The sequence below is a fragment of the Macrosteles quadrilineatus genome, unplaced genomic scaffold (assembly GCF_028750875.1).
Source record: "Macrosteles quadrilineatus isolate MER2022 unplaced genomic scaffold, UCM_ALF_1.0 Scaffold_4__1_contigs__length_99947679, whole genome shotgun sequence".
Lineage (NCBI taxonomy): Eukaryota > Metazoa > Arthropoda > Insecta > Hemiptera > Cicadellidae > Macrosteles > Macrosteles quadrilineatus.
In genome coordinates this window covers 25,362,633-25,389,360 of record NW_026542597.1, presented here as the reverse complement: position 1 = coordinate 25,389,360, position 26,728 = coordinate 25,362,633, and the positions used below count along the sequence as shown (strand labels likewise).

Sequence of the window (26,728 nt, the reverse complement as noted above, 5' to 3'; positions counted from 1 at the left end):
AATCCTGAGAAAAGCCTTGGGATTTTTGAACATTCAAAACCTAGGAGTTTTTCTCTCTGAGAAAGTAAGAAAGTAGACTCACTGAAGAAGTGAGCTATTACATAAAAAATTCTATGTTTTTGTAATCGTCAAAAAGGTAAGCCTGCTGTTAAACCTATATAAAGTATCTTATCTGCTTTTGCACACAGATTGTTATAAATGTAATTTGTTTTAGATTCATCGTTCAAAGGCAATAATTCCCAAGAAGGCGACAGTGGTGATCCCTTTAGTCCTGGTAAGTTGCATGTTCACTATTAAGTGGTGAATTCATCACTCGTAGTAAAATACCTTGAACTAAAATTAGTGTTAACTTTCAGTATTCACAAAAGAACTTTTCTAAATGCACAGCGATAAGCATTTTTAGATTTTGAGCCGAGATGAATTCAATTCCAACTAAATTTAAATAATCACTTTGAATTTAGTCAGTGGTTCTCAAACAGAGTATCGGTGACCTAGTTTGAGATCCGCTGTGTACAATTTTTGTGTTGGTGTGTGTTTTTGTGTTTTGTGTTCAATATGTCAACAGTAAGATAACAAACAGATGGGTCACCTTCCTCTTGTAGTATTTATTTCCCTCCTGTTTTGACAGTTCCGTTATGTGTCCGTGTCTAGGTTTTTTTTCTATTCCCACCTTGAATTTTTACATTTTATAATTATTGATTTCCTTAAAGTAAAATTAGATGTGTTTTTTCTAAAAAAATACTGTCAATGTCCTTTTTAGTTGATTTTTTATACAAGTTTAAAGCATGTTTTAAGTATTTGATATTTTTGTAGTCTGATTGTTATGGTGAGCGAATGATTCGCAAGTTGAACAATATTAAACTGGGTTTATCCTAATTTTGTGGAACTCAACTTTGCAAACATTTCAAAATAATTTTCGATGCATTTCAAGGTGATTTAAGAGCTGATGGTAGTTTTGATTCTGTTTTCTTTACAACAAATCTTGTTTCAAAATTTATCTCCTCTCTGAAGGCTTATACTTATTTGGCAAAGATGTAGTACATTGTTCCATTATACAAGATGTGTTTAATTGAAAGTTTAAATTGTATAGAACTAGTCATTAACTTTGGTGTTGGTAAAAACATTGAAACTTTAGTAGCTATTAATAACAAAAATTTTATCTGAAATTCTACTACTTCAAGATAAAAAAATCTATTAAAAGGACTCCCAGTTACTAGGTGGTGGTTAGCACTTGATTGTTAAAGAGAAAGGTACTTCATCTGATTTGTTAGTTGAATTGTTCTCCCAGTTGTTCATTAGAATTTGAAAGTTTCTCACACAGAAGAATGAAGAGTTCTGGGATTATAAAGGTAAGTTACCCTATCTCAGACTTTTTAATTAGAGGAATGTGCCCCATCTTTTTGTTTCTTATTACTGTTAGGGGAACTTTGGTTGCATTTTGTTCTGTGTCGATGAATTGTGTGGGGGTTAAAGGTAGTTTTTGGAGTTCATAGCGGGGTTTTGTATTGTTTGTACCTCAAGAAAGTAGGAAGTGGTGTTTTGGGAGAAAAAATTATAATCTATTAGTGTACAAATAAAGTTGTTTTGGGTGCACATTCCAATCTTATTAGGCAACTTTACCATTGTTACTTCAACTATTTTATAAAGAATCTCCGTCTTTCAGAACTGGAGCTGACAAAAAAGAATGACAGAGAAGAACCGTTACAACCATTCCCGTCAGACCCAGAGGATTATTATGAGGATATGATAGCCTGCTCTCCCGCGTCATCATTAGAGGACAACAACAAGAGTAAGAAGAAGAAGGAATTTAGTGAAACAGACGAGCTGTTGGATGAAGACATATCTCAATACGAGTTTGACTCGTTTAAGTCTATGATGGCCGTAGCTGCCAATACGCCGACCCCCTCTCCGGGGAAGCCTATAGACAAGGCCTCAGTGAGGCGATACTGCACGCATGAAGCGGACAACGCCTACAGATGCAATGTGTGCGGCAAGACTTACACACACATCAGCAACTTCTGTCGCCACTTCCTCTCCACTCACCATGGCATGAAGCCGGAGATACCTTGTCCCGTCTGCTTCAAACTGTTCACTCGTAAAGACAACATGATGACTCACACTAAGCAGGTCCATCGTCTCACTCTACACCGAGGAACTCTACAACCAATCCCCGACCCTCCTCCCGAGGCCTTCCCTCCTCTCTGAGGCTCATAGCACCACCATCTGATGGATGTTTTGTATCTCAAAACTCCTCTGCTATGTCCTATACTGGCTAAGAAATTAAGGGGCTAAAATATAAGTAAACATTTTATTTTAGCCTGAAATGATATCGTGGGACCTTAAACCTTATTTTGTGGCGTGTGCATGAGAAATCTTTATATTGTTGAAAAAAAATTAAAGGCATCCATAAATAGCTTTTTTGGCAGTACTAAAATTTCAAAACTGTAATATTTTGAAATGTACACTTTTACAGAAGCCTTCAACACTATCACTTCGTTTGAAGACAGTTTACTATAGTATTACTTCTTAAGATCTTTATAAACCTTACAAAAACGTTTGGTATTAGTCTCTTTATACAAAAGAACTCTGTTATGTTTCATATTTTAACACAAAATAAAGTGTAGAACGTGTCGTGTGTCTTCTGGCAATGACCGTGTCAAACTACAAAACACTATTCTTCACACTCGTTTTGCCTCGGTGCAGAGTGTCATCCTAAGGACAAATGGATTCGTCAACTGAGCGGAAATCAAATCAAATCACCTTGAGGGGGCACTCTGCATCAAGACCGGAATGTCGGTGATAAATAGTTTTTCATGAAGTTTTTGACATGGTCATCGCCAGAAGACCATACCCAATAAGTTCTACAATAAATGGTAGTCTACACTGTGGTAGTCTTTCTAGGAAGGCAAGAAAATTTGTCTACTTTTTTTAGCAGGCCTAATATGCAGTTAAATATTTACTCAAAAGTAAATAAATAAACATGTTATTGGGTGATGCTACAGCTTGCCTTACACTGTGCCTTCCTAATACTTTGATAACGGGGTTAATACTTTGGGAACAAGAGTTTTGAGATGCAAAATGTATATTTCAGATGGTTAATGTTTAATTGAGAGAATCCTTTATCATATCAAAACTGTACGTGCCTAACTTGTCTAATTGCTGCTAGGTTGTGTTAAAAGCCGTCTATGAACTGTCTGAATTGTGATAGCTCTGCCAATTAAAATATTACCTGTCCAACATATTTTCAGATTGTTATAGGTCATTCGAGATAACAATTACCTGTCTAATCAGACTTTTTCTCTATTGAAAAGTAATGAGAACTTTTAAGTACTCTTGCCCGAACTGAGCTAACCCTCTATCTGCTTCGTACTTATAAACAAACATGCTTCCTGAAAAATATTACCAGACATTAGTTACCTATATAAAAGGCCTGCAAGTTGTTTAAAATAACATGTCATATCAAGCATGAAGAAGCACTGTTAACAGTATAAGAAATCAGTCCTAGATCTGGATACATGAAATGTATATAGCTTTATATACTAAGTTAAAACTATTTTACTTTGTGAAAGATATTTGATCTTCCCAGTACCAACAACGAAGCCATATTGTTTACCTAGTCAAATGGGCAGCTGTTTTGTAAGTCTTTTATAAATGAAATTAGCCTAAATCATATTTTTAAAGTTCTATACTAGAATGTTACACTACCGATATACAAAGTTGAACCAAATCAAAATGTTAAATACTTGTTACCCTATTATTTTATATAGTGTTAATATATATATGGGGAAAATATTTATGAAATGTTGTTACTTGTTACATTTTTAATAAATTTACATTTTCATGATTCATTTAATTGTTAAATCACTAATGTAGCTTTATTCAGTGCCTTTGGAATCTGATGCAAACTTGTGATTTGCAACAGAAAAACATTATTCCTTCTGCCTTGGATAAATTTTGTTATACATAAATATATTTAATCAGTCTATAACATAAAGTGTTGATCAATTAATAAATATTTTATACAGCCTGTTCAATCTATTGGAGCTATTTGATAGCATAATTGTTTATTTATATATATTTGTTATATTTTCCCAAAGTTTTACATATTTTTAAGTTGCAGCTTATGTAAAATCATTGACTATAGGATATATTGCCTTGAAGTAGACTTTCCATTTCTTTGTTATATTTTTAGCAAGTTTTAAAACAAGAAAGTATTTGAATTGAGCTACCAAAAAAGTTTGGTAGTTTAACTATTGTTTTAATCATGCCAAAATGGTGAATATTGTAAATAACATACCCTTATGTCCTTGTCAACTATCACTATATAAAAAAGAGGAAATAACACACTCTATCTGTAACTACTGTACTATGTACTACTATACTGTAACTACGTTCAACTATGTTTAAAAAAAAAAAACTTGTTGCAGCTTGTCTATATAGATGGAATGTCTACTTTTGTATCCCATGTCAATGATAAAATGGAATGATAATAAAGAAATTTGTTTCTGTTAGTGATTTTATATTTTGTTTGATAGTTTAGTTTTAGATTTTATAACTAGTCAGGATTTGCCAAACTAATAGTTATAGCCGTTAACTTGAACCATTGTCTCGTTAATCAAATCCAAAGATGAAGTCTGCGTGGCAGAATACTTTGTAGCTTATTAAACTATTTTACTGTAATAACTAATATAAAATTGTAACTATATAACACCAAGACTTCAGCATGTTGTTACTAATCGCTAGATCTCTTTTTTATAAATAAAGTGCCAAATAATATTTTACTATGTCGTGAGTGATATGTGGCATATTGTTATACAATTCTGCAAGTATGGTAGAATCTCGGAAATCCAACTAGGAAATTCTGTTCATGTTGCAGATGAACTACTTTCCTAATTTATCCTATTTTGACCTGATTTGAAATTTGTCCTAATTAGACCTAATTTGTCTAAATTATCTAATTTTTTAAGCCTACATTACAACTCAACCCCTTTACTCCTGTCTGAAAAAGTGTTGGCTTTGGTTTTCAAACTAAGGATCTTTTGTGTGTATATGCTTTGTAGGTAAAAACAAAGGTAAAGAGTAACATGTAAAACAGTTCTGGGCTTATGTTCTAGTCTGTGATGGTGGGAAATTTTATAATTTGTTTCAAGATGAAAATACCACACACTCTTTGATTCGTTGACTCTTTAGAGCTACGCGCGCACTACGGCGGCACGGACGGGCGGTACGGCACGGACGGCATTTTTAAGAGGGGGTGCGCGCACTAGGGCGGCACGGCACGGACGGACGGGACGGGACATCCGCACATCCGCAATTTAGGACAGTTGACAGTCTGCGAGCTAAAATTTGTGAGTAAAGATGGATGTAGATAAAGTGGTGATAGTAGGTTTAATTTTAGCAGAGGAAGAGGTGACAAGAAGGTGCAAGCAAAGATTTTAGATACACCACATAAACAGGAAAAGACTAAGTTTTGGAGAGTTCCACACCTTGTTTCCTGATCTTGTAGAAGGATTATGTGTAAAGCTTACCTGATTGTTTCATAATAGATCATATTTCTGCCCATATACTGTCACGCCGGACGTTATTAAAATATTCCGGATGTCGCATGTTGTACAGTTTGGGGTTTTTCTCAACGAGAAAAATCAACTTACTAACATCTATGTTTACAACACACGAAAACACTGCTACTTTGACAGAGATCAGTTGAGAATGGCGGATGTCCCGTGCCGCCCGCCCGGTCGGTGTGCAGTGCTCCCGGTCGGTACGGGCGTCACGGCAGCTCGGAAATGTCCTGGAGTTCTGTCTCCCGGACTTTTTAACAAACGGCGGAAGCTGCCGAACGTCCGTTGCCGGCCGTACCGCCGTAGTGGGCGCACTCATGTGACATTCAATGTTATTAACTTTTAAAAATTGCCGTGCCGCCCGCCCGTCCGTGCCGTGCCGCCGTAGTGCGCGCTCAGCTTAACACTCTTTTCACCACAGAAAGAATGACAGTGATGTCTGAAATATAGAAAATATTTTTAACTAGGATATCCGAGATTCTACATGATCGATGTTTATAAAACTTTGTTATGTGTAAATGTTGGGATCTAAACAGAGGGAATTTCATGTAATTGCTTTTTGGGATTTTTGATGTTTTATTTGTTGTAGTGGCTTTCTCTTTACTACATTCCACACAAGATTCCCGTTCCTTTAACAGATTTTTTATTGATTAAATCACAGCTAAGCCAACCAGTTTCAACACTTAGGTTTGATAAGTACTTAATTTGAATGTTGACTCCTCAATTATCATACATTTCTGGTATATTTTCATAAATTGTCTTTTGTTTGAATTTTTAACTTAAACCATTGTACTTAATCTCCTTGAGCCAGTTTTTTAACACCAATTTATAAAAATCAAAGACATGAATGCCTTTTGAAGTTAAACTGATCTTAGCACCAAATATTGCCTAGTCGGGATGCCATACTAAAGTACTTATTGACTTGATTAAATGTAAGATTTCCTTATTTGGATAGCCATGTACTTTAAAAATATGATCCGTTAATTTAATTTTTATTTAGCTTTAAGATAAAACTGCAAATTTTACCTCACTTCAGCCTCTGAGTTTCCTGTATATAGTTTTGTTAGCTTATTTAGTCTGGGGCGTGTAACTTTTCTTGTTACCAATGTTTAGATTTAGATTGTGATTTGCACATTACTTCTCTTTATTTAGTGGCAACTAATTTGCTTTATAAGTAGTTCTTCTCTATTAGATGTGTGTCATTGTCATTGCAGATATTTATACTATGTTGTTTGTATTTTAAAGGGTGTTGTTTTTGTGCAGCTTTGTTATCGTCTGATACCAGTTGACTTTTAGCTGGGACCATAATTTATCTAAACCAATTAATGAACAAGAACAGCTGTGTTGAGTGTTGAACCAACCAATAGTGATCTTAATCTGTCTTGATGTAAAACTAGCAATTTAATGTTAATTCACTTGTAGATGCACACACAGTCATGCGTCAAATTGATTACTAGAGAAGACAGTAGACACTTAAATTAAAATATTTCCCACTTAATGTTTGTGTAAAATCTAAGAACATTCAAATTAACAGGTCAACAGGTTAATCAAGCTTCACAAAAGTGTTTCACTACAGAAGAAAAGTGTTATGTTTGCTCTAGCAAGTTAAAGTAAAGTAAGCCTAATGGATGTTGTTCTGTTATGCTAGAACCATCCCTTCCCTTTGGCAAACCACAATCTTGAATGCAGTTTATTTCTTTACTAAATTGTAACTTTTCAAATTGATTTGCTGTGGTTAGTTATTTCAATATTCTTGTTTGGGTTTTTATTGAATAACAGTCATCATCGGGTAATTTTAAAAATTATTCAGTCTGAGCTTTTTTAATGTATTGCTATTTTACATGCCATTATTAGTTAGTCCTTGCTTTACGCTGAAGAGAGATACGGTTCAGCATCGATTATAGAAAATTCAACTTAAGCTTAATTCGATCATCTGTCAATATTGTCAATTTCTTGTCCAAAAGGTCGCAAGTTCGACCCTGAGAAAAGTGTGTAGCTTTTTGCTGGTCCGAACTGGACCCAGCTGTATCTGATCATTGGGCTTTTAGTAAATTGTCCTAGCTAATGAAATAGCTGATCTTAGTCAGTAACAAAGCTACAGATAATCTCACTCCATTCTACACTCTCTCATCCTTCACTGAAATTTGGGTTTAAATAAACACATAGGCGGCGTCCCCATTTCAACTGAGCAAGAGATTAGTACTAGTCATGAAAAAAATTATTATAAATCCTAACAAAGAAATTTTTATAGAGCAAATTTAGTTTTTGGTATTTATTTTTGATGCCAAGACAAGTCGATAATTAAATACAAATGCTCTGCCTCAAAACCTTTTGTAAAATTTAAGCTTAGTCAGTTCACTAGTTTTTGTGTCCATTTAGAATAAACGGAACAGAAATCACCTATATTTCATAATTCAGACAACTGATTTATGACCTTTAGATACAAGTTTGACAACACATTTAATTGATAAGACTACCTTAGTTTGTGTATTGTTTTACCCACCTGTTCAAGTTGTGTGCAAATCACAACGTAGTGATACTTGTTTGCCATATTTCTATTGTTTATTGTTGGGGTTTAGTGTTTGTGCAATACGTGGTCATAGTTTGTTGCGTCGGTGTGCTAGGTTAGTTAGTCAATGTTAGTCATAACCCAAATTATTGTTACTTTTTACCAATAGAATGCCAAATACAAAGTGATTTTGTAGTATTACATTTGGTATGTTGAAAATTAACTGAGTGGGCAAGCAATACAGTTTTTTGTTTCATTCCATTGTAAGATTTATTTTATATTCACCGTTGAAACAGTTGTTTTTAATTTCATCAAGATGCTTATGTCCCTGGAAAAACAGTTTTTCTATGAAGTTTTGTAATTATTTAGTTTACTTGTGTTACCTACATAGTTAGCAGTTAAACCCATTTTGTAAATTTGTTATAAATCAAACCATGTTACCATGTTGCTTGTCCCATCGACTCATATCAGCGTAACCAGTGATCGCAGGTGCCTTATTTCACCGTGAGAACCGTTCACTATTTTTACTGTGTTTTGTCTTGTTATAATGGTGATACTTAATATATCCTTATTATAAATGTTTATGTTTTATTTCACCCTCTAAATCCTTACTCCTTGGTTGGTAGCGAAAAATTTTGAAACGTGTAAAAGTTTTAATCATGCCCACTTATGGTACAACATAATGCAAAAAATATACAAAATACCGCAGTGATAAAATAAGGAGAAGTGGTGTTATTATTAAACAACGGGTTCTTACAGATGAGTTTATTTGTTTATGTAAGCTTGAAATTAAATACCTATATTTCAGGATTGGTTGAAACCGGATTTAGAACATTAAAATATTTGTTAATTCTTTTTATGATTATTTGATTTTTATCAAAATGAACGTTTAACTTTTTTTAATGAAGTTTTTATTTTTCAAGTCACAAAATGCATGTCTTTAATTAATTTTTTCTTCTTAACCATAAGCTTTTTTTTTGCTTTTCTCGTAGTGCTTATCAGGCTGGATGTCAGAAATTATTTTTAAAATTTTAATTCTATAGTTTACCAACAACACTTCATCTAAAACACTGACATTAATCAGATAGTTCTTTATCGACTCTTTCTCAGATAGTTCTTAAAAGTTATCTGTCCTTATCAGGAAACCTAGAGAAGCAAATATACTGAAAATTCAGATTGATAAGCTATAAATATATTTTCCAGGAAAGGTTGAAAATCGATGAATTATTGTGATTCAACTTTATAATACTGTTAACTGATAACCAAAATGATACATAGCTATAAGGTTAATAAAGAAAGTGCAACGGATTTTGACATTGTTTCTTTGTTTAAAAGTTGACCAGAAGAAAAATAATCATCTCTTCTAGAAGAAATTACTTATTTATTATTTATACATTTTAGTTTTATTTTTGAACTATGTGTAAGGTAAGAATGTTCATAAAAATATATTTGATGTTTAAAACTACTTGATATTATAGTGATTGCAAAATATCTTGAGCAGGTATGGGTCTACTTTTCAGTAGGAAGTAAGAAATCAGCTTACCAGATTAAACAGTTTTGTACTATATACTCCGTTCACATAATTTAGGCAGTTAGAAGGAAAGAGATTACATCCCCCCACCTCACCCTAACTTTGAAACAACAGCTGACAGCTGATCAGCTAATATATAAATATGAAGCAGTTGGAAGGGGAGACCCAGGAAACCTTTCTCTTAAACCGCCTAAATTTTTTGAACAGACTATAGTTTGTCAGAACTCTACAACAGCTGTTGAAATAGTAATTGCTATCAATAGCAAACACATAATTTCCTACCACTTCATTGAAGTTCAAATTGCCACACCTGTAAACAGTACACAAAATAGCTCATTTCCGCTTCATTCATTCTCACTCACGTTTAAACAAATAACATAACCTATCTGCCAGTTTATGTACGGCTAAAAAGTTAATCTGTGTGTCATGATAAGTTAATAATTATGGTGGTAAGAAAAATATTAAGTTTGTGTTAGTTAGCACAGTCATTGTTGCTCTTGAAATGTATGGCCACACTCAGCTAAAGCGTTGTGCGGCCATCTACAGTTCCCAAGCGGCAATGACGTATTAAGCTCTTGATACACACAAATAGCTATTGTGTCTAGGATAGAATTTACGTCTATTTAACCCTGCTAAATTTTGTTACTAGCAATAACATGCAGTTTGGTTTAGTTATTTTTGAAGTTTCACTATTTTAATTCAAAATGGTATTTTCCTATGGTTTTTTTTTCAAATGTTAATTGAATATTATTTTATCAATCAATTTGGCTTACTGATGTTTAGTTATAAATACAATCTATTATTATTTTTAATTTAGCAATACATTTTTAAAAAGTGTGTACTTTAAACTGTTAACATAAATGGTGTAATGTTCTATTGATATAATGATACTTGTTTCTGCAGCCTGCTCTATGGATTATTATCATATGTAAGTTGTGTTACCTTAGTTTGGTATTGTTGGTTGTGTACAAATAAAGATTTATTTTTAGTTGATGTATGTTTGTTCACGTTTTATTTTCACATCACCTATTGTATATTTTTGTCACTAGAACACTTTAAGGCTTAAAAATATTAAATCCTTTAACCAGCTTTTAGAAATAAATTTGCCTGTAGCTCAAAAGCTCATGAGGAAGCAGCTATAGTCCTTGCCACACTAACTTGAGGCCGCACACCGTATGTCTAGTGCGGGCTTGGGCTGCCTCAAGTTAGGGTGGCGAGGACTATAATGTTAGTACAATTCAATGGCAATAATACTTCTAATGTAGATTTTTTTTATAATGACTGGGTTTCAAAGGATTTAATATGGCTTAAGCATTTTTTTAACTCTCAGTGTAGTTTTTAAAATCTATTTTTTATCCTGCCTTTCCTTAATTAGATATTTTGCGGTTCTTAAGTTTATTATTAGATTTTATATTATATGCATTGACAAAAAAAGCTGTAATGAAAGCCGTTATCTCTTGTGCCAGTTTTTACACCACACAATATTACAAAGAAACGTGCATGGCTTTTTTTCTTACGTAAAAATGAAAGGGAGTAAGCTTCTAAGTTAGGGCTAAGGTAGATAACACAGTATATCATTTTGTTTAGAAATATCTTCTACCGGTAGCCTAGTAGTTACAGAGCCTGTTCTCAAACCTGAAGGTTACTCGTTCGATTCTATCAAGGACCCAGTCATTAACTGGCTATTTAACATTCTTTTTTAAATGTTTTTTAATAGTAACAAGACAATGGTTTAGGGAAATTTCCTCGTCAAAAGTATAAAAATATCACCGGCGTATAACGTTATAACAAAATGATAAAAACTTAAGGAGTCTACTTGTTGTATTTTCTCCAAAACCACTCAGATGCAATGTAGTGAAATACAGACTCCAGTTTAAATATCAACCCCAATAATAGTGTGATATTACTTGTACCTTTGATCCAATAGTTAATGCTTGTACATAAGGTCCCAGTAAAGATGTTTATCATTGTTACTCGAATCTCAATGGAAATAGTGCACACCTTTAGTCAGCAGGTGTAATTTTTCTGTTCACCAGGAAGTGTAATGATGGGCGTTTGTTGCAGAAGTTGGAATGCTGAGATTGGTCCCGCACTCTGAACTGATGCCAAAAAACGCGGAAGAGGAGGAGGGGCTTGTCGACACGGCAGCCACCCCTGGAGAAGGCGACAGTGACAACAACAACACAGACAGCTTTGTTCGAGAGGTGCTAAAAAACTCGCTTGAGGGGGGTGAAGAGTACCCTGCGCCCCCCAGACCCGCACCTACCCGTCGCCGCGTGCGCCGACGCGCCACCTCCTCCTCTGACCCAGCCGAGCAACTCACAGAAATGTCTGTCCGTGGCCTCAACCTCTTCAGATACGCCTCGGTGTCCGAGGGCGTCTACAAGTGTATGGAGTGTGAGAAGGCAGATATACTCAAGACGTTCAAAAACAAATACAGCTTCCAAAGGCACGCATTCCTGTACCACGAGGGACATCAGCGCAAAGTGTTCCCCTGTCCTGTGTGTTCCAAGGAGTTCTCTCGTCCGGACAAGATGAAGAACCACATGAAAACAGTCCACGACTGTTTCATGCCCAAGGACTGCGTGTTCCCACCCCCCGTGGGGTTCTTTCTGCCCCCATAGCTAGCGGTGTGTGGTAAACCGCAGGACAACTCGCAACTCAATATCTCTGCCCTCAGAGAGGCCATCGCACAAAAGTTGGGTTAAATATAGCACCGCCCTAATATAGCTTTAAAACATTTAATTGTTTACTTGATTTGCTTTATTTAACCCTTGAAATTTATCCTTGTTACTTGTTTAATACTAATGAAATTTTCCCAGAAATTTAACTGTAAACATAGCTTTGCAATCCAGTGCAATAGATGTTTTGTTGATATCAGATATAAGATTTATAAATGTTATATTTTAATTTTTGTTAAAACACCAGCTGTGATTTTTTTTTCTTTTACGTCCAAAAAGGGATGGTTTAAAACACCTGCGTTCTCTAAGGACGTCAACAATCAAGGGTTGGTAGACATTTTTCAAGGTTATGGTGCAAAATGTGGCATCAGTAAAAGTAAATGTTAAACATCAATTAAAATTTCAGCTATGCATTTTGAAAATCAGAGTTTCTTTATTATGACTCACTTGGCAATTCAAGAGTGAAATAATCAATTTAGCACTAATCAACCCCATCAAACATAACAATCTCAAACATTGTTGAAAGTAATTTAGCTCACCAATCCTAGTGATTTTCCCTTTCTGGACGTAGTGCCCAAATTAATATTTCCACGAGTAATTTCTTGTTTCTTTCTTATTTTTGTAGTGATGTAGGTAGTAGAATTGTGTCTGTGATGTATATTCTTAGTTTAGTTTCAATTCTAGACTTCCGGTGAATTCTCCAAATTTATATCTAACTTAACATGTATGTTCCATTTTCTCTTGTGCTTTCTGGGATTTTCCTCGAATTCAATTACTTATCTGTTCAACACCATTTTGGTGTCATTTAAAATCAAAGCAAATGTACACAAATGGTTTTACGATTATAAATGTTATGTTTTTTTGTCAATGAAATTGTTTAAGAAATATGTTGATGGGTTAGTAATGAAAAACTATCAATAATATCAGGCCTTACTGATAAGTAATACTTAAAGTTGAAAATACAAACCCATAGTTATTTTTACAAAACCAAACTTTTGTAAATTATTGAAACTAAAATCAAGTTTTAGCTTTAACCTATGTATAGGTTTGTGATTTGTTGTTTTCATGTTTCTATATTCTTTATTATTATGTTGTCTGTTTTTTGTTATATTTTTACATTTTAACTAACTTACTATAGTGGAAATGTTATATTGGGCGAGATACAGATCACACACACATAGGTCCAACCTATTGTAATTTGTTATTTTATTGCTAAAAACTTATTGAGTTGCATTTTGTCTTGTGAGTCTAGTGCGCTTTTCCCACTTGGAGAGTTTTACTCAAAAATGAAATGTTAAATTATTATTTAAGTAAGTTATTTTTGGAAAATATTTTCAATTTGGAAAAATGATCAACCAACTTAATTTTGGTTAAAGATTAATTGACCAGCTATGGATCAGGGCTGGTTTGTAGTAATGTGTATATAGTTATTGTCTCTTACCAGCCTTTATCGGTACAGTACAACTCCCTAGTGGGATAGAGCATTAGGCTGTCTACCTAAGGACGAATCTTGTCCGTCACATCACAGATTTGTTGAGGTAGATGTATACCACGTACACTTTTAATATGATACATCTTTATTGTACATATTTATAAATATTCTATTGTTACGCTAATAACAAATCTTTATAAATAAATTTATATATACAAGCAATTTAACGAGCCTTCAAAAAGGCCGAAGCGAGAGGCACCGACCGTGTCCCCTCTCGAGGTATTGTACAGTGCGGTCGTACCGTAGTCCACTTGTATTCCGGTGTGCCTGTCACCATTATGTGCAATTTTTATTATGTTTATCGACTGTTTAATCGTTAACGTTTGGTTAACTTTATAATTTAGTTAATCGTATGTATATTGTTTATTACTTAGTTTTCATTAACCAAAATATCACACTTTGTTTTAATATTTGTTTTTTTTTCACATTCGGTTGTATCGTTTATTGATGTTGATCTGTTTATATTGTGGTTAATATGCAGGGGAATTGTGTTGAAAGTTTATATTTGTTTTGTAAAATCATGTTAAGAGTGGTTCAGCCTCGGCATTCACTGGTGCCTCGATATCCGGTCTGACTGATTATATAAGTGATATTTATATTTCTTCCTCTCGGTAAATGATACCTAGGTTTTGTTACTTTTCTATATCAGTTCACAATCCTTAACATGTTGTTATACAACTAATGTTTGTATTCCGTCTAATATTCCCCTGGGATAAATAGCTATCACTTAATGGGCATTTTAGTTTTATTGAATTTATTTTCTTAGTTAGTTGGGCTTTCAACAGTTTGTTTTGCAGTAGTTCTTCACCAATTGCAATTGTTCATTTTCTCCAGACAGGTGTGCCTTCATGGCTATATTATTGTCACTGATAAATCTTTTACAAAAATTACTCATTTTTGGCTCGCAGACATTTTGTTATATTTGTGTGATTGCTTATGGCTGTGGTTTACAAGTAAATATCTTAATTTAAAACCAATTTTTTATCACATAATCACAAGAGAGAATAGAATGGTTTATATACACTAAATATTTATTCTTTACCACCTTGTCCCAGGTTAATGATGGTCAGGAGTTTTGCAAAGTTGAAACTTTTTAGTTGCACTATTATTTAGTTTTTGTTCTTTCTTTGACATGTATGAACTAAATAAATAGGATATAAATTAAAATTGGCAAATAAGGAACTATTTATCGCTGAATGATGTTTAAATTGGAAAGCAACAGTTTTTCCCCATGAACCACAGCCCTCTGTATTCTGGTGCTACCTAATGTCTGCAACTGAGATGCTAATGTATATTACTGTTGATCAACATGTTTTAAGTCTATTGATGGTTGAGGGTTTATGTTTAGCTTTTAAGTTAAAAAATATCTTCCATTAAAACATTGTAGCTTTTTATATGTATAGTTTAGTTACCTCGTGAAACGTATTTCGGATTTAATCCATCTAGACACAACCAAAAACTAACTTTTTACTTTTAGGTGCACCTTTCACTTATTTAGGCGTAGCAATAAAATTGTTAATCGTAAAGTTGCGACCAACAATTTTCCGCCTTGTTATGATGACAAATTGAGACGATATCTTAAAAATTTTAACTGTTATAAAAGTGTTTGTGTTTAATTCTTGTTATTAAAATATCATTTTTGTTACTCTTTGAGTTATGTAATAAGTTTGAGTATTCTGTATCATGTTTAGTGAAAGATAATTTATTAATATTGACATCAGCTGTTAGCTGCTTTTTAATATTCAGTCCTTAATTTAAACTATTTATTTGAATGTTGGTCGCAGTATAGTTAATTTAGTTTATTGTAAAGACATTGTAATAGTTTTCTTTTAATATTTACCCGTTGTAATTTTTCCCAATTGAAATAAACATTAAATCTACCTCTGTCGCATTTTAAGTTTTTCGAACGAACCTATTTTACCAGCTAGCAAGGTAAGTGGAAAGGAAATTTGCAGACAATTAATTGTGGTTAACTGCCTCAAGAGTGCCATCTGTAACGAAGCCGAAATGTCAGCCTTTAGTTATAAGTGTTTGCCTTCAACACAGTAGGACCCTAATGACCCAAGTTTGTAGCGTTAAAAAGTAAATGCTGGTCTCAGGATCGTGGACCAATTCACCTAATTATTTATTGATTTGTTATATTTAATGTTAAAGGGGTTTTCACCGTAAATAAATCATACCATGGCTGATTTTACTAACAGATGTTATCAAAGGTAATTTTCTTTTGTCTTTTGTCTGTCTGCGGCATTGTATTCTACCAATAAACACTTTTTATTCAATGGTGTAGTAGAGCGGGAACGATTAAGAACAGCGTTCCTACTCAGCTTTTCATAAAACTCTACATATCAATAGGCAACCTGTTTTTTTCCGGAGATGATGGAAAACGTTCCTACACTGGAACATTACGGCTATACAACTTCTTTTACTTAATGAACATATGAAACCTATGCTTACATTTAAGAAATTGAATGTTTCTAAAGACTCCTCCTAGTGGGCCTTCCCTTTGACGAGGTAGCGTATTTTGTATCGCTGAATAATGAGAGGAAAAATACCCAGTTGCCTTGTTCCAAGTTTTGTAGCTCTATCTTTATTATTATTAAAAATATTCATCCATCCCGGGACTAAGTGCCACCCTGTATAACTAAACCCCCCAAAATTGCTCTAGATTCACTAACCCCTTAAGAGTTATATTCCAAGATTTGATTGTCTAATTTACCTCTTTCAATAGTATACATTTTGTATCGCTATTCCATAAAAGTTTTACGCCACACTACTCTGTTTAACGAACTTCCCACGCAAGGATTTAGTCCTGAAAACAGCTGTTTGTCGCCAGCTTAATCAAATGGGGTTTCATTACGTACTACTGTACTATAATGAGTTTTTACCTGACATCAACCAGCTGATTATAATTGGCAATGAGTGGTTATAAACAAAAACATAACCTCTTGAGTAATGATTGTTAGTCCTTTAGTTGGTGTTAATATATAAGGATTTGTTCAGATTTTTTATTGTTAAGTGAGCTTAGAGTAGTACGTCGTAAAATATTGTACGTCACTCGTCCAAAATGTGTTTATCGGACTCGTATGGTAACCCCACACTTGACTTTGTCTCGCACAGGAATGACCTCACTGTCCGGTAAACACACCTTTTTTCAGGACTAGTAACGTAAAGTTATATACTATTTTTATATGTACAGAAATTTAACGGATGCACAGGTAGCACTGGCTTGTCTGGTAGTTCCAATTATTATTTGTTAATATTTTGGGAAACGCAAAACGTAGGCATATGTTCTGTTGTAGTAGAAAAATGTACAATTCAGTCTTACACCTTTGCTTGCACACAGTATTGCTTAGCACAACTGAAATCTGAAATATGTAGCCAATATTTCTAGGAATTAACTGTTTATTCATTCATTCATTCATAGAAGTGAAGCATGTCTGCTATTTCTTTAAACTCACTTTTAACAGCAATGCAATAGCAAATTGTTGTTGATGAAAGAAACTATTGAAATAGTACAGTGGATTGTTGAAGGCCAGTAATACAGGTAGTCAATGAAAAGTAGTGTAAAAACAGGCACCGCACCATCTACTGTACTACTGTACATATTTGCATAACTTATGTAAGATTTCCACCTATTGAAAAAAACAAATACAGTACATAATTTCCCACTAGAAAGAAATGTTATGTCCAAAAACATTATTTTTGGCAGGCGAGCGTTTCTAGTGTAAAACTGGGTTGAATATTGCATCCAGTAGGCTATGTGGATCTGGCATTAAAAAAAGTAATTTAATTTACACTAAAAATATGAGGTTAACCACTCAAAGAACTTTATAGAAAATTACAACCCTTTCCTTTCCTAATATGATATCAGAAAATAATTAAAATCTGGTCCCTCTTAAATCAGTTGTTAGCTGATATTCCGTATGACCTGAATGTGAATGACTTTGGAAAAAGATTTCTCTTGATAGTATTTTTTAAAATAGGATTTTAAACTGATCAGGGATTACTTTAGGATGGCCTACAAAAAATAAAAAGCTGTAAGAAATATAATAACTTTAACCTTTAACTACTGAGGGTAGTAGATATGAAATAGATAATAATAATGAAATAATGATTTATTCCACCATAATTACATAAAATGCAAATGAAATTAAAACTCGGAATTACATTGCCACAGCATCCAGTTAATGTGACAACGGTTAATGTGATATCCTATTCCCATGGTGAAGTTGCGGAGCCACAGTTTTACAATGAAAATGTTTTACTAGTAGTTTAATTGGAACCAACAACAGATGTTACTGTCAACTGAGTACTTATTTCTGTTGTATTCTTCAGTTTCGTAACCTAAAACAAATTAAGTATTGGTACCAACTTACTGGAAACTATGTTCAACATAACGTGAGAAAATTTAACTTTTACACTAATGCAGCATGTATATGGATCATTCAACAGTCATTCTAATTCAATAGTAAAACTGGCTAGAGCTCCATATAGAAGGGATGTGTACGTCAGTATCAATAATTTGAAGCTATAACTCAACTCCAACATTGTTGATGGTTATCACTGATGTATGCTTGTTGCAGAGATATCAGAGCAGAGTCTGAGTATATGCAGTGAGTTGTCCATCACAGCAGAGCCGAGAGTGAGAGCGGGAGGTCTAGCCGACCCTCACGACCCTTCCCTCACACCTGTACAGTCACTGTTTGCCTCTGGTGTCCACTTCCTGACGACCCCGCACGACCCACTTGGTCTTCTGGTTCCCAAGATAGAGCCTCTGGATGAGCCAGAGGAATCTAGTACTGCCGCACGTCGCGAGCTGCTCGAGTATCTCATCCAAAGCGACGGCAGCGTCGTCTGCAAGTGGTGTGGCGAGCTGCTGCCTTCTCGGACCCACTGGTACAGACACAAATACAAGTTCCATGTACAGTCACCTCCTGGTGCCGCTACACTCTTCAAGTGCTACCGTTGTAACGTGTTTTTCAAATCTCGCAAAGGCTACCACGGCCACATAGCCTCCAGACATTCAGGTGCTGATAAGAAGCCTAGTAAAGACGATAACCTTCTGATGAATTCCGGGTTTAAAGAGTTAGAACCACCACCACCTACAAGAGGCAGGAGAAATTTTAAACTGTTAGAGAGCAATAACATTCCTGTGGAAGATTACAAGAAGCAAAGGGAGAAGGAAGAAAAACTGGTGGCAGAAATTATCGAGAAAGTTAAGAAAGAATGTGAAGCTCAAGGTTCGACTGTGACTCGACGAGGTTACACCCGGCGCCAAACGGTCATGAACACTTGAAAGTGAGAGAAAAAGTGTTTTTCATGTAATACGGAAATCTGATGAGACTTTGTATGACTAAGTAGACAAAAAGTTAAGCGAGTCATTGCTATAGTGTTTTGCTACAGTCCATTTTTGTCGAGTATAAATGTACACCATTTTACAAGTCTGATAAAATAACTTTTACTAAGTTGATGTGCTTTCGTATATGTTTTTGTGTTCAATATGATGAACACAGTAAGATAATTTTACATGAAAACTAATTGGCTAACAAATGATTAAATTTACAATATAAAATTAAGATAAAAGTGTTTAGTTTTGCCAAAAAAGAGGAGACATTTTGTAAATAATCTTACCTATCTGTAGCTAATTAATCTAGTTCTAAATACTAAGAAATATAGCTGAATCAGGTAGCTACAGATGCAGGAACCTATAATCATACCTTAGGTAACTAACCTCCTCCAAAGAGTATAATTGGTGATTGGAACAGCTTTGGAGCTAATTCTGGGGGAAAACAAATACATAATGGTATCACAGAAAACCTTAAAAGTACAGATCATAAAAAATATTTCTGGCTTTAGTAAATGATCTCTCAAAACATTGAAGCTGAAAATATTTGAAGGAAGCTGATAGCATTTCAATTTGCTTATCTGGTAGCAGCATCAACAATGCATGCTCAAATTTGATTCGTATTTAGTTCATGTGAGATTTTTTTATGCTCTATAATATTCCTAAATATTTTCACAATAATTTTTTACAATTAACTGCCAGCATTTTTGTGTCTTTAACTTAAGTCTTAATAATATCTTTATTATGATTTTACAAGAATTTAAAAGTGATTATTTAAGACTAATATTTCTTGCGGATGCATTGAGGTTGTAGAGATATGATATGCAACATGGAGGTTTCACCTACAAAATATGTTTAATTTATTAATCTTGAGGTGCCTTATTTATATAGTTTAGTATGAATAGTTTAGTTGAGGTAATGAAAAATTAGACTAACATACTTGTGTTGGTAATGAAATATAAATGATTTAAGGAAGTGTAGTACTTTTTGGTCAATACAAAAGTTTGGAAGTTATTTAAAAGTAACATTTTCCCCTTCCCAAACACAAATAAGCTTTAAAATTAAGAAATTAAAACAATGCAGTGTTAATTATCTTTTTTTTTCTACAGTATCAAGCTTTGTTTCATATACTGTATATTGCAGTACAGTAATTAGTCCAGTCAATATTTTAAAGAAACAATAACAAGACTAATTTTCCAAAATACCTATGTACTGTTTCTAAGGTAGACTTGTCCTTCTATTGTTTTGATTATTTGTGATACTAAGAGAGATGCAATTTATTACACCAAGAGGTACAATACATAAAGCCATTTAGTGTAATATCAAAATTTCTTTGAGCATTATTTAAACTGTTAGAGAAACAGATTGACTGGAATATAATTAATTACTGTATTTAGAAATCCCCCAAACTGGATTCTTTGATACAATAAGGATGTGTAAAATCTGATATTTAATTTAGAACGAAGAAAAAATATACTTAGCAAACATTTGCCATGTATTTATGTAAGTGATCATCTTGTACTTTTATGTTATGATTGTTATTCTGACTGTGATCTTCGGTTAATTTATTTCTATATCATTGCATTATATATTTGGGCTTGGTTTTTAAAAACCTCTTATTAAATATGAAAGATCAAAAATGTATGCATCACATATACACGGACGTGCCAATATAGATTTACAACTATTGTAAGGTTGTACATATTTATCCAATAATATCGCAAGGTTTTTCCTACACATCTCACTCAAATCTGCTCATGTAGATCATTTTATCAACTCGTGTATCCTTTTTGGTATAAATTCTTTGATGTACATATAATCTTTTCTTAGCTAAACAGTCCTGTTAGATATTTTTCAATTAAAGTGATTTTCATCATACTGTTTTCTTTGTGCATCCCATGATTATCTTTAACTCTTTCAGTGCTATGCGACGATATATCGTATCGTTGTGCGCCTTTTTTCCGAAGAGTGTTATGGAACGATATATCGTTGTTCGCGTTTCATTCAAATTGTGCTTTGCGACGATATATCGTTGCCGGTGCAACTTTCGACTGTTTGAGTTTAAACGGGCATTTTGGTTGACTCGGTTATTGTTTCAAAGAGATGACTAAATTTTTTACCGATTTCCCCTATTGGTACTTGATTCCCGAACCCAAAATGGGGGATTTTGGTGGAAACTCAAAAATTTTAAATGTTAAGCCCCATCGAGTGACCCCTCATTTTGAAGGTCGTGATCAAATAAAACTAACAATGCAAACTAGAGGACTCTATCTTAACACAGTAAAATATGGCAGCCAATTGAATATAAAATTGCAAGTTAATTCTGATTTCTAAAGATTTCAATCAGCTGCGATTTTTTACTGGATTACCCAAGTAGCAATTAGGCTCAAAAAGTACTTCATAACATGCCATAAAGGTGTGTACAGTTTAGTTTTCCTAGTGTGAGCCGTTACAAAATTTACAGGAGGTCTCCAGAGTTGGAAAGCTGTAAAAATTTAACTTCTGAGAACTTCAATTGGCTGCCATTTTTTACTGGATTGAGATAGAGACCTCTAGTTTACGTTGTTGGTTTTCTTTTATCAGGACTTTCGAAATGAGGGGTCACTCGATGGGTCTTACCTTTTGAAATTTTTGAGTTTTCCCCAAAATCCCCCCATTTTGGGGATGTACACCAAGTGGTGGTTATGCCCAAAAAGTACTTCATAGCATGCCATAAAGTTATGCCAAGTTTAGTGTTTCTAGTATGGTATGGGCCGTTAAAAAATTAACAGGGGGTCTCCAGACTTTTTACTAACCCTGTATATAGATTACATCTATCTATCTTCTAGGCAATCATGCTTCTTTCTTTAACACTTTTTTTCTCCGCTCGTGTGCATTGCAGGGAAAATCGACGCTTACCGTTGGAATAGTATATTTCATTACTAGGACCGAAAGTGGCATTTTCCGGCGCGCGCTCAAGTTTTTGTGTGAGGCGAAGCCGAACACAGGAACACCAATTTTAAAAGTAAACCTATGTTCATTTTTGTTTGATTTTTAAAACATAAAATAAAATAAAGTATTCTAAAGGAAACCTTCATATATTTCTCAATACTTCAAACATCAAAATAAAAGATTAAAACGACTGAACAATACATACAGCTGATTTAAATCATTAAATTAAACCGTAACAAAACACTAGCGCGCGTAGTGAATAAATGGAAAACTAATTGAGAGCGAGGGAAAGTAAATTTAGAGCGAGGGAAAATCAGCTGATCGATTTTCCCTCGCCCTAAATTAGAGCTTGGGAAACGGCTACTTTCATTGATGTCAGCTGTTATCGAAAATAGTTACTTTCAGTGAGGAGTGATGAAAAGATATTTTCCTGTAGAAGTGCAGAATCGTTTTAAAAATTAAAATAGGCTCAAATATAAGCATAAAAATGGATTTGAAGTTAAAAAAATAGCATGAGCTTTATGGGTTGCCGAAAACTATTATGACGAAATAACAACGAAATATAAACAGAAAATCAAAACCAATGGAAGAAATTACAATCACATGTTTTATTTACAGTGAAGGGTGAAAATAGAGGAGTCTGTACCTTTACTTTCCATCCACATGTTAAAGTTGTAACCAGTTTTTTTCTTTAAATTCTTCGTAGTTGATGTGAGCCACCAACAGATTGCGCTGATCTAAATGACTAATTTCTGTCGAATTTACGCTGTTTTTTCGAAGTCAAACTTATGGAATGACTTATTATGAACTATAGCAACTATTACCCATCAACTTTGTCAGCAACAAAAAATAGGGTAGAAAATAGAATTTAAGACACACATTTGGTAACTGGCTCACACAACTACATGTTTTTTTAATAAAAAAAAATGGCGACAGCTGGTCCATACGGTAATAGATGGGTTGTCTACTTCAGTACTTCAGTATCCAATAGTCAATACGTGTATATTACATGTTTTTGGTCGAGTTTTCAACCACTGGACAACCACTAGTTATCCTTATTATTCTTTTGTTTTCTACTAAAATATATTATTAAGCTATTAATTTAAGTTAACTACTTTATATCGTAAAGAAAAATTCCCAAAAATGGTTTACCAAATGTTTGGAGGTTTACTATCAGGTATGAAAAATAGCAAACTTTGTACAGATTCTGGATTATTGGTACATAGTTTGTAATTCTGTCAAATGCTATAGATTACCTTAAAGAGGTGCAATTGACGGGGCTTTGCATTTAACATTTTTGAGCTGTTACCGGTACTCAATTTTGAAAACAGGCATTACCTTCAAACTAACAGATTTCTCTGGACCTGGAAATACATTTTTGCTGATCGAAATTTCGAAAGCATTTTACAATCACCATAGTGTACCTATCTTGTTTCGCATTATTATTAGACATTTTTAATTGTGTGACACAGACACAGACACATCCCCATTTCAGTAAAAATTATTTTTCTCTTTTAACTTGCGATTGCGACATACGACATACTCTTTTGATAACTCTTTGGATTTTTATACAATTATGTAAAAACTTAGGCATGCAGGCACGGCCACCTCTAACACCAGGCCGCAGCCTTCGAAGTGGCAACATCGCAAGTAGGGTTGTAACAGCTGTTTTGTTTGGAGGCAGCTAATGGTAATTTGTGTGTTTTTTAAGAATACAAAAGTTTGTTTACTGGACTATGAAAATATTGACTCTAATTTAATGTACAAAAATAGATTTTCAAGTCAAACTTTGTTTTGGTTTTCAGTTCTATATATTTCATTTTCAATCTTTTTATAAATTTACTAGCTGACCCGGCGAACTTCGTATCGCCTAAGTTATAGGATTCCCCTAAGACAGACCGATGGAAAGAAAGTACCGTTACGTTTAATTTTCAAGATGATCTCGTTCGCATCGCTCAATCATGTCCTGGTTGAAGTTCGTTCGCTACGCTCACTCACCTTTGGGTTGGAGCTCGTTCGCTACGCTCACTCACCTTTAGGTTGGAGCTCGTTCGCTGCGCTCACTTGCCTTCAGGTTAGCTCGTTCGCTACGCTCACTCGCCTCTCTCGTTCGCATCGCTCAATCACGTCCTGGTTGAAGTTCGTTCGCTACGCTCACTCACCTTTGGGTTGGAGCTCGTTCGCTACGCTCACTCACCTTTAGGTTGGAGCTCGTTCGCTGCGCTCACTTGCCTTCAGGTTAGCTCGTTCGCTACGCTCACTCGCCTCTCTCGTTCGCATCGCTCAATCACGTCCTGGTTGAAGTTCGTTCGCTACGCTCACTCACCTTTGGGTTGGAGCTCGTTCGCTACGCTCACTCACCTTTGGGTTGAAGTTCGTTCGCTACGCTCACTCACCTTTTGGTTGCAAATTAGCTGTTGTCATAAATGTAAAAGAAATAATAGTGCTGCACCCTGTTGGTAATCCTTGTAACTTTAATGCTATTGAACATCATAGAACAGAACCAACTTGTTTAATTGAAACAGCTGTTAAGATTCATTAATTCCATTTCTCATAAGGTTAACATGGGAAACTCCAGAGCCACTGGGGCGGAGCCCTTTTAAGAATTTCGAAACGGGAAATAGTTTACGTCCGATTCGCATACCTACAGAATTTACACACCAAATTTCATAACGATCGGTGAAGTCGTTCCGGAGGAGTTTGCAGACAAACACTGTGACACGAGAATTTTATATATTAGAAGATGTTCATAAATTTAAATTTATATGAATACACGAATTAATGAGCTGGTGTCACCTGTCTGCCATGTTATCTTATATGGCACGGCTAGCACCTGCACTAGACAACACCACTTGCAACGTTACCAATTCTACCAGGCCATGGCCTGAAGTTAAAGGTGGCCGTGCATGCAGGGAGGGGCATAGATTAAAAATGGTCTCAATCATTGTTGCCACAGTCCACAGAGTACAGACAAGGAACAAGCAGAACCATGTATTTTTTATCTATGCAGAAACTGAAAAATCACAAGACAATTTTTTTTTTTTAACTTTATTTAATTTACAATTTGTTCAAGTTGTACAATAAGCAAATGCTAAAGCCCCGTGTACACGTAGCTAGTTTACTAGCAGCTAGTATTCGCTGCTAGCACTAGCTAGGCACACTAGCGCGAAAATTCCCATCTACACGTGGCTAGTTATTAGCGCTTATTATTAGCGCTAGTCATGTAGAAGTGAAGTGTTCATTAGTCGCAATAGTCATTTCAGTTTAGCACAAAATGTCTTCTGTTCCCTTTAATCGAAATGTTTTGAGACAAATTTTAAGAATTGGTGTACAAGAGTTGTGTGAACATGAACCTAATCTGCGTGGGTTCGAAAGTGGATTAGGAGGCGAGAACTTCTTGGTGCGTCCAATACTCTTTAAAGAGAACAGCCATTGAGAGACCAGAGTACTTTAGGTTTTTGAGAATGAATGCTTTAAAGTTTGATTGTTTGATTGTTGGAACTAATCACTCCACTGATTAAGAAAAATGATACAGTACTGTGATCACTGGCGTATGGCGAGTGGCAATTAGCACTAGCAGAAGTGCAAATGCCCCGCTAGTACCGCGCTAGTTAGCTAGCGCTAGTGGTCACGTGACCACCCCCTCCACTTATTAGCGCTAGTAATATCAAACATGTTCAAAACGACTAGCAGCGAGTAAAATGCTAGCGCGCTAGTAAATTTTTACGCTAGTAGAACGTTTACACGAAGCGAATTTACTAGCGCTAATCAACTAGCTGCTAGTACTAGCCTCGTGTACACGGGGCTTAAGTGTTATCAAAATTATCTTTGTTTGCTAGTGTTGACGGTGGTCAATCACTAGCTCATGTTCTTCAAGTTATTTTTGTATTACAAGACAAATTAATTAAGTTAGAAAAAGAGGAAAAACCAAACTTGCTTCACAACACAACACAACGTCATAACAAAAGCCGCGTTTACACCGGAGTTTGAAACACGAGTTGCAAACAGAAATTGCAAACATCTCTAAAAACGCCCATTTTCAGACGAAACTTTTCGCTGTTGCAAACAGTTTTTCGGTGTTTGCAACAGAAATTTTTGTTTCCACTTGAAGTCGGTAAAGATCAAAGGGAGTTGCAAACTCTTTGTTTGCAACACTAGTTTCGGTCACTGTGAGCCGTTGAAACACGAAACAGAAACATTTCTCCGCCATCCCCGGACGCTACCACCTCCTGTCTCACTCACGTGATCACTCGCACCACCCTGTATCTCGACTCAGTACCCTGTCTGGACGGCTACCTCGTTATTGTTGTGACTTATCTCGTATCGTGCGTGTTGTGAGTGATGATCTACTGAGTGAGATGGAGTGAAGGAAGAGATTACAATATTATTAAGTTAATTAGCTTTTATAGAGAACATGAAGTGCTTTGGAATCAAACTATTTCTGACTATAAAAACAAAAACAAGAAAAACTATGCGTGGAATGACATTTCACGGGAAATTAACTTAAGCTAGGCAGAGGTCCAAAATAGGATGAGGAACCTCATAATTCAATTTAACAGAGAATCTAAAAAGGGCAATAAGTCTGGATCGGGGGCCGACGATGGGAAAACCAAGTGGGAGTTTTTTTTTTATCAATCAATGATATTTCAATCAAGGTCGAAATTATTTCAAACATTTTC

The 26,728-nt window shown here is 34.8% G+C and overlaps 1 protein-coding gene across 4 annotated transcripts in view; it reads left to right on the top strand.

Annotated features, from left to right (window-relative positions):
* The window catches only part of LOC128992758 (protein tramtrack, alpha isoform), a 33,371-nt gene extending 12,375 nt beyond the window's left edge, over positions 1-20,996 (top strand). For 2 of the 4 annotated variants that reach the window (XM_054416492.1, XM_054416493.1), the window contains exons 6-7: positions 215-274; positions 18,358-20,996. In XM_054416492.1, the coding sequence (XP_054272467.1) occupies positions 215-274; positions 18,358-19,070 (773 nt within the window). In that variant the 3' untranslated portion in view covers positions 19,071-20,996. Of the gene's footprint in view, positions 1-214; positions 275-1,663; positions 8,636-11,665; positions 15,666-18,357 lie in introns of those variants that run through there. The other 2 variants (XM_054416494.1, XM_054416495.1) reach the window with 2 other exon arrangements.
* The last annotated feature ends 5,732 nt before the right edge of the window (positions 20,997-26,728 follow it).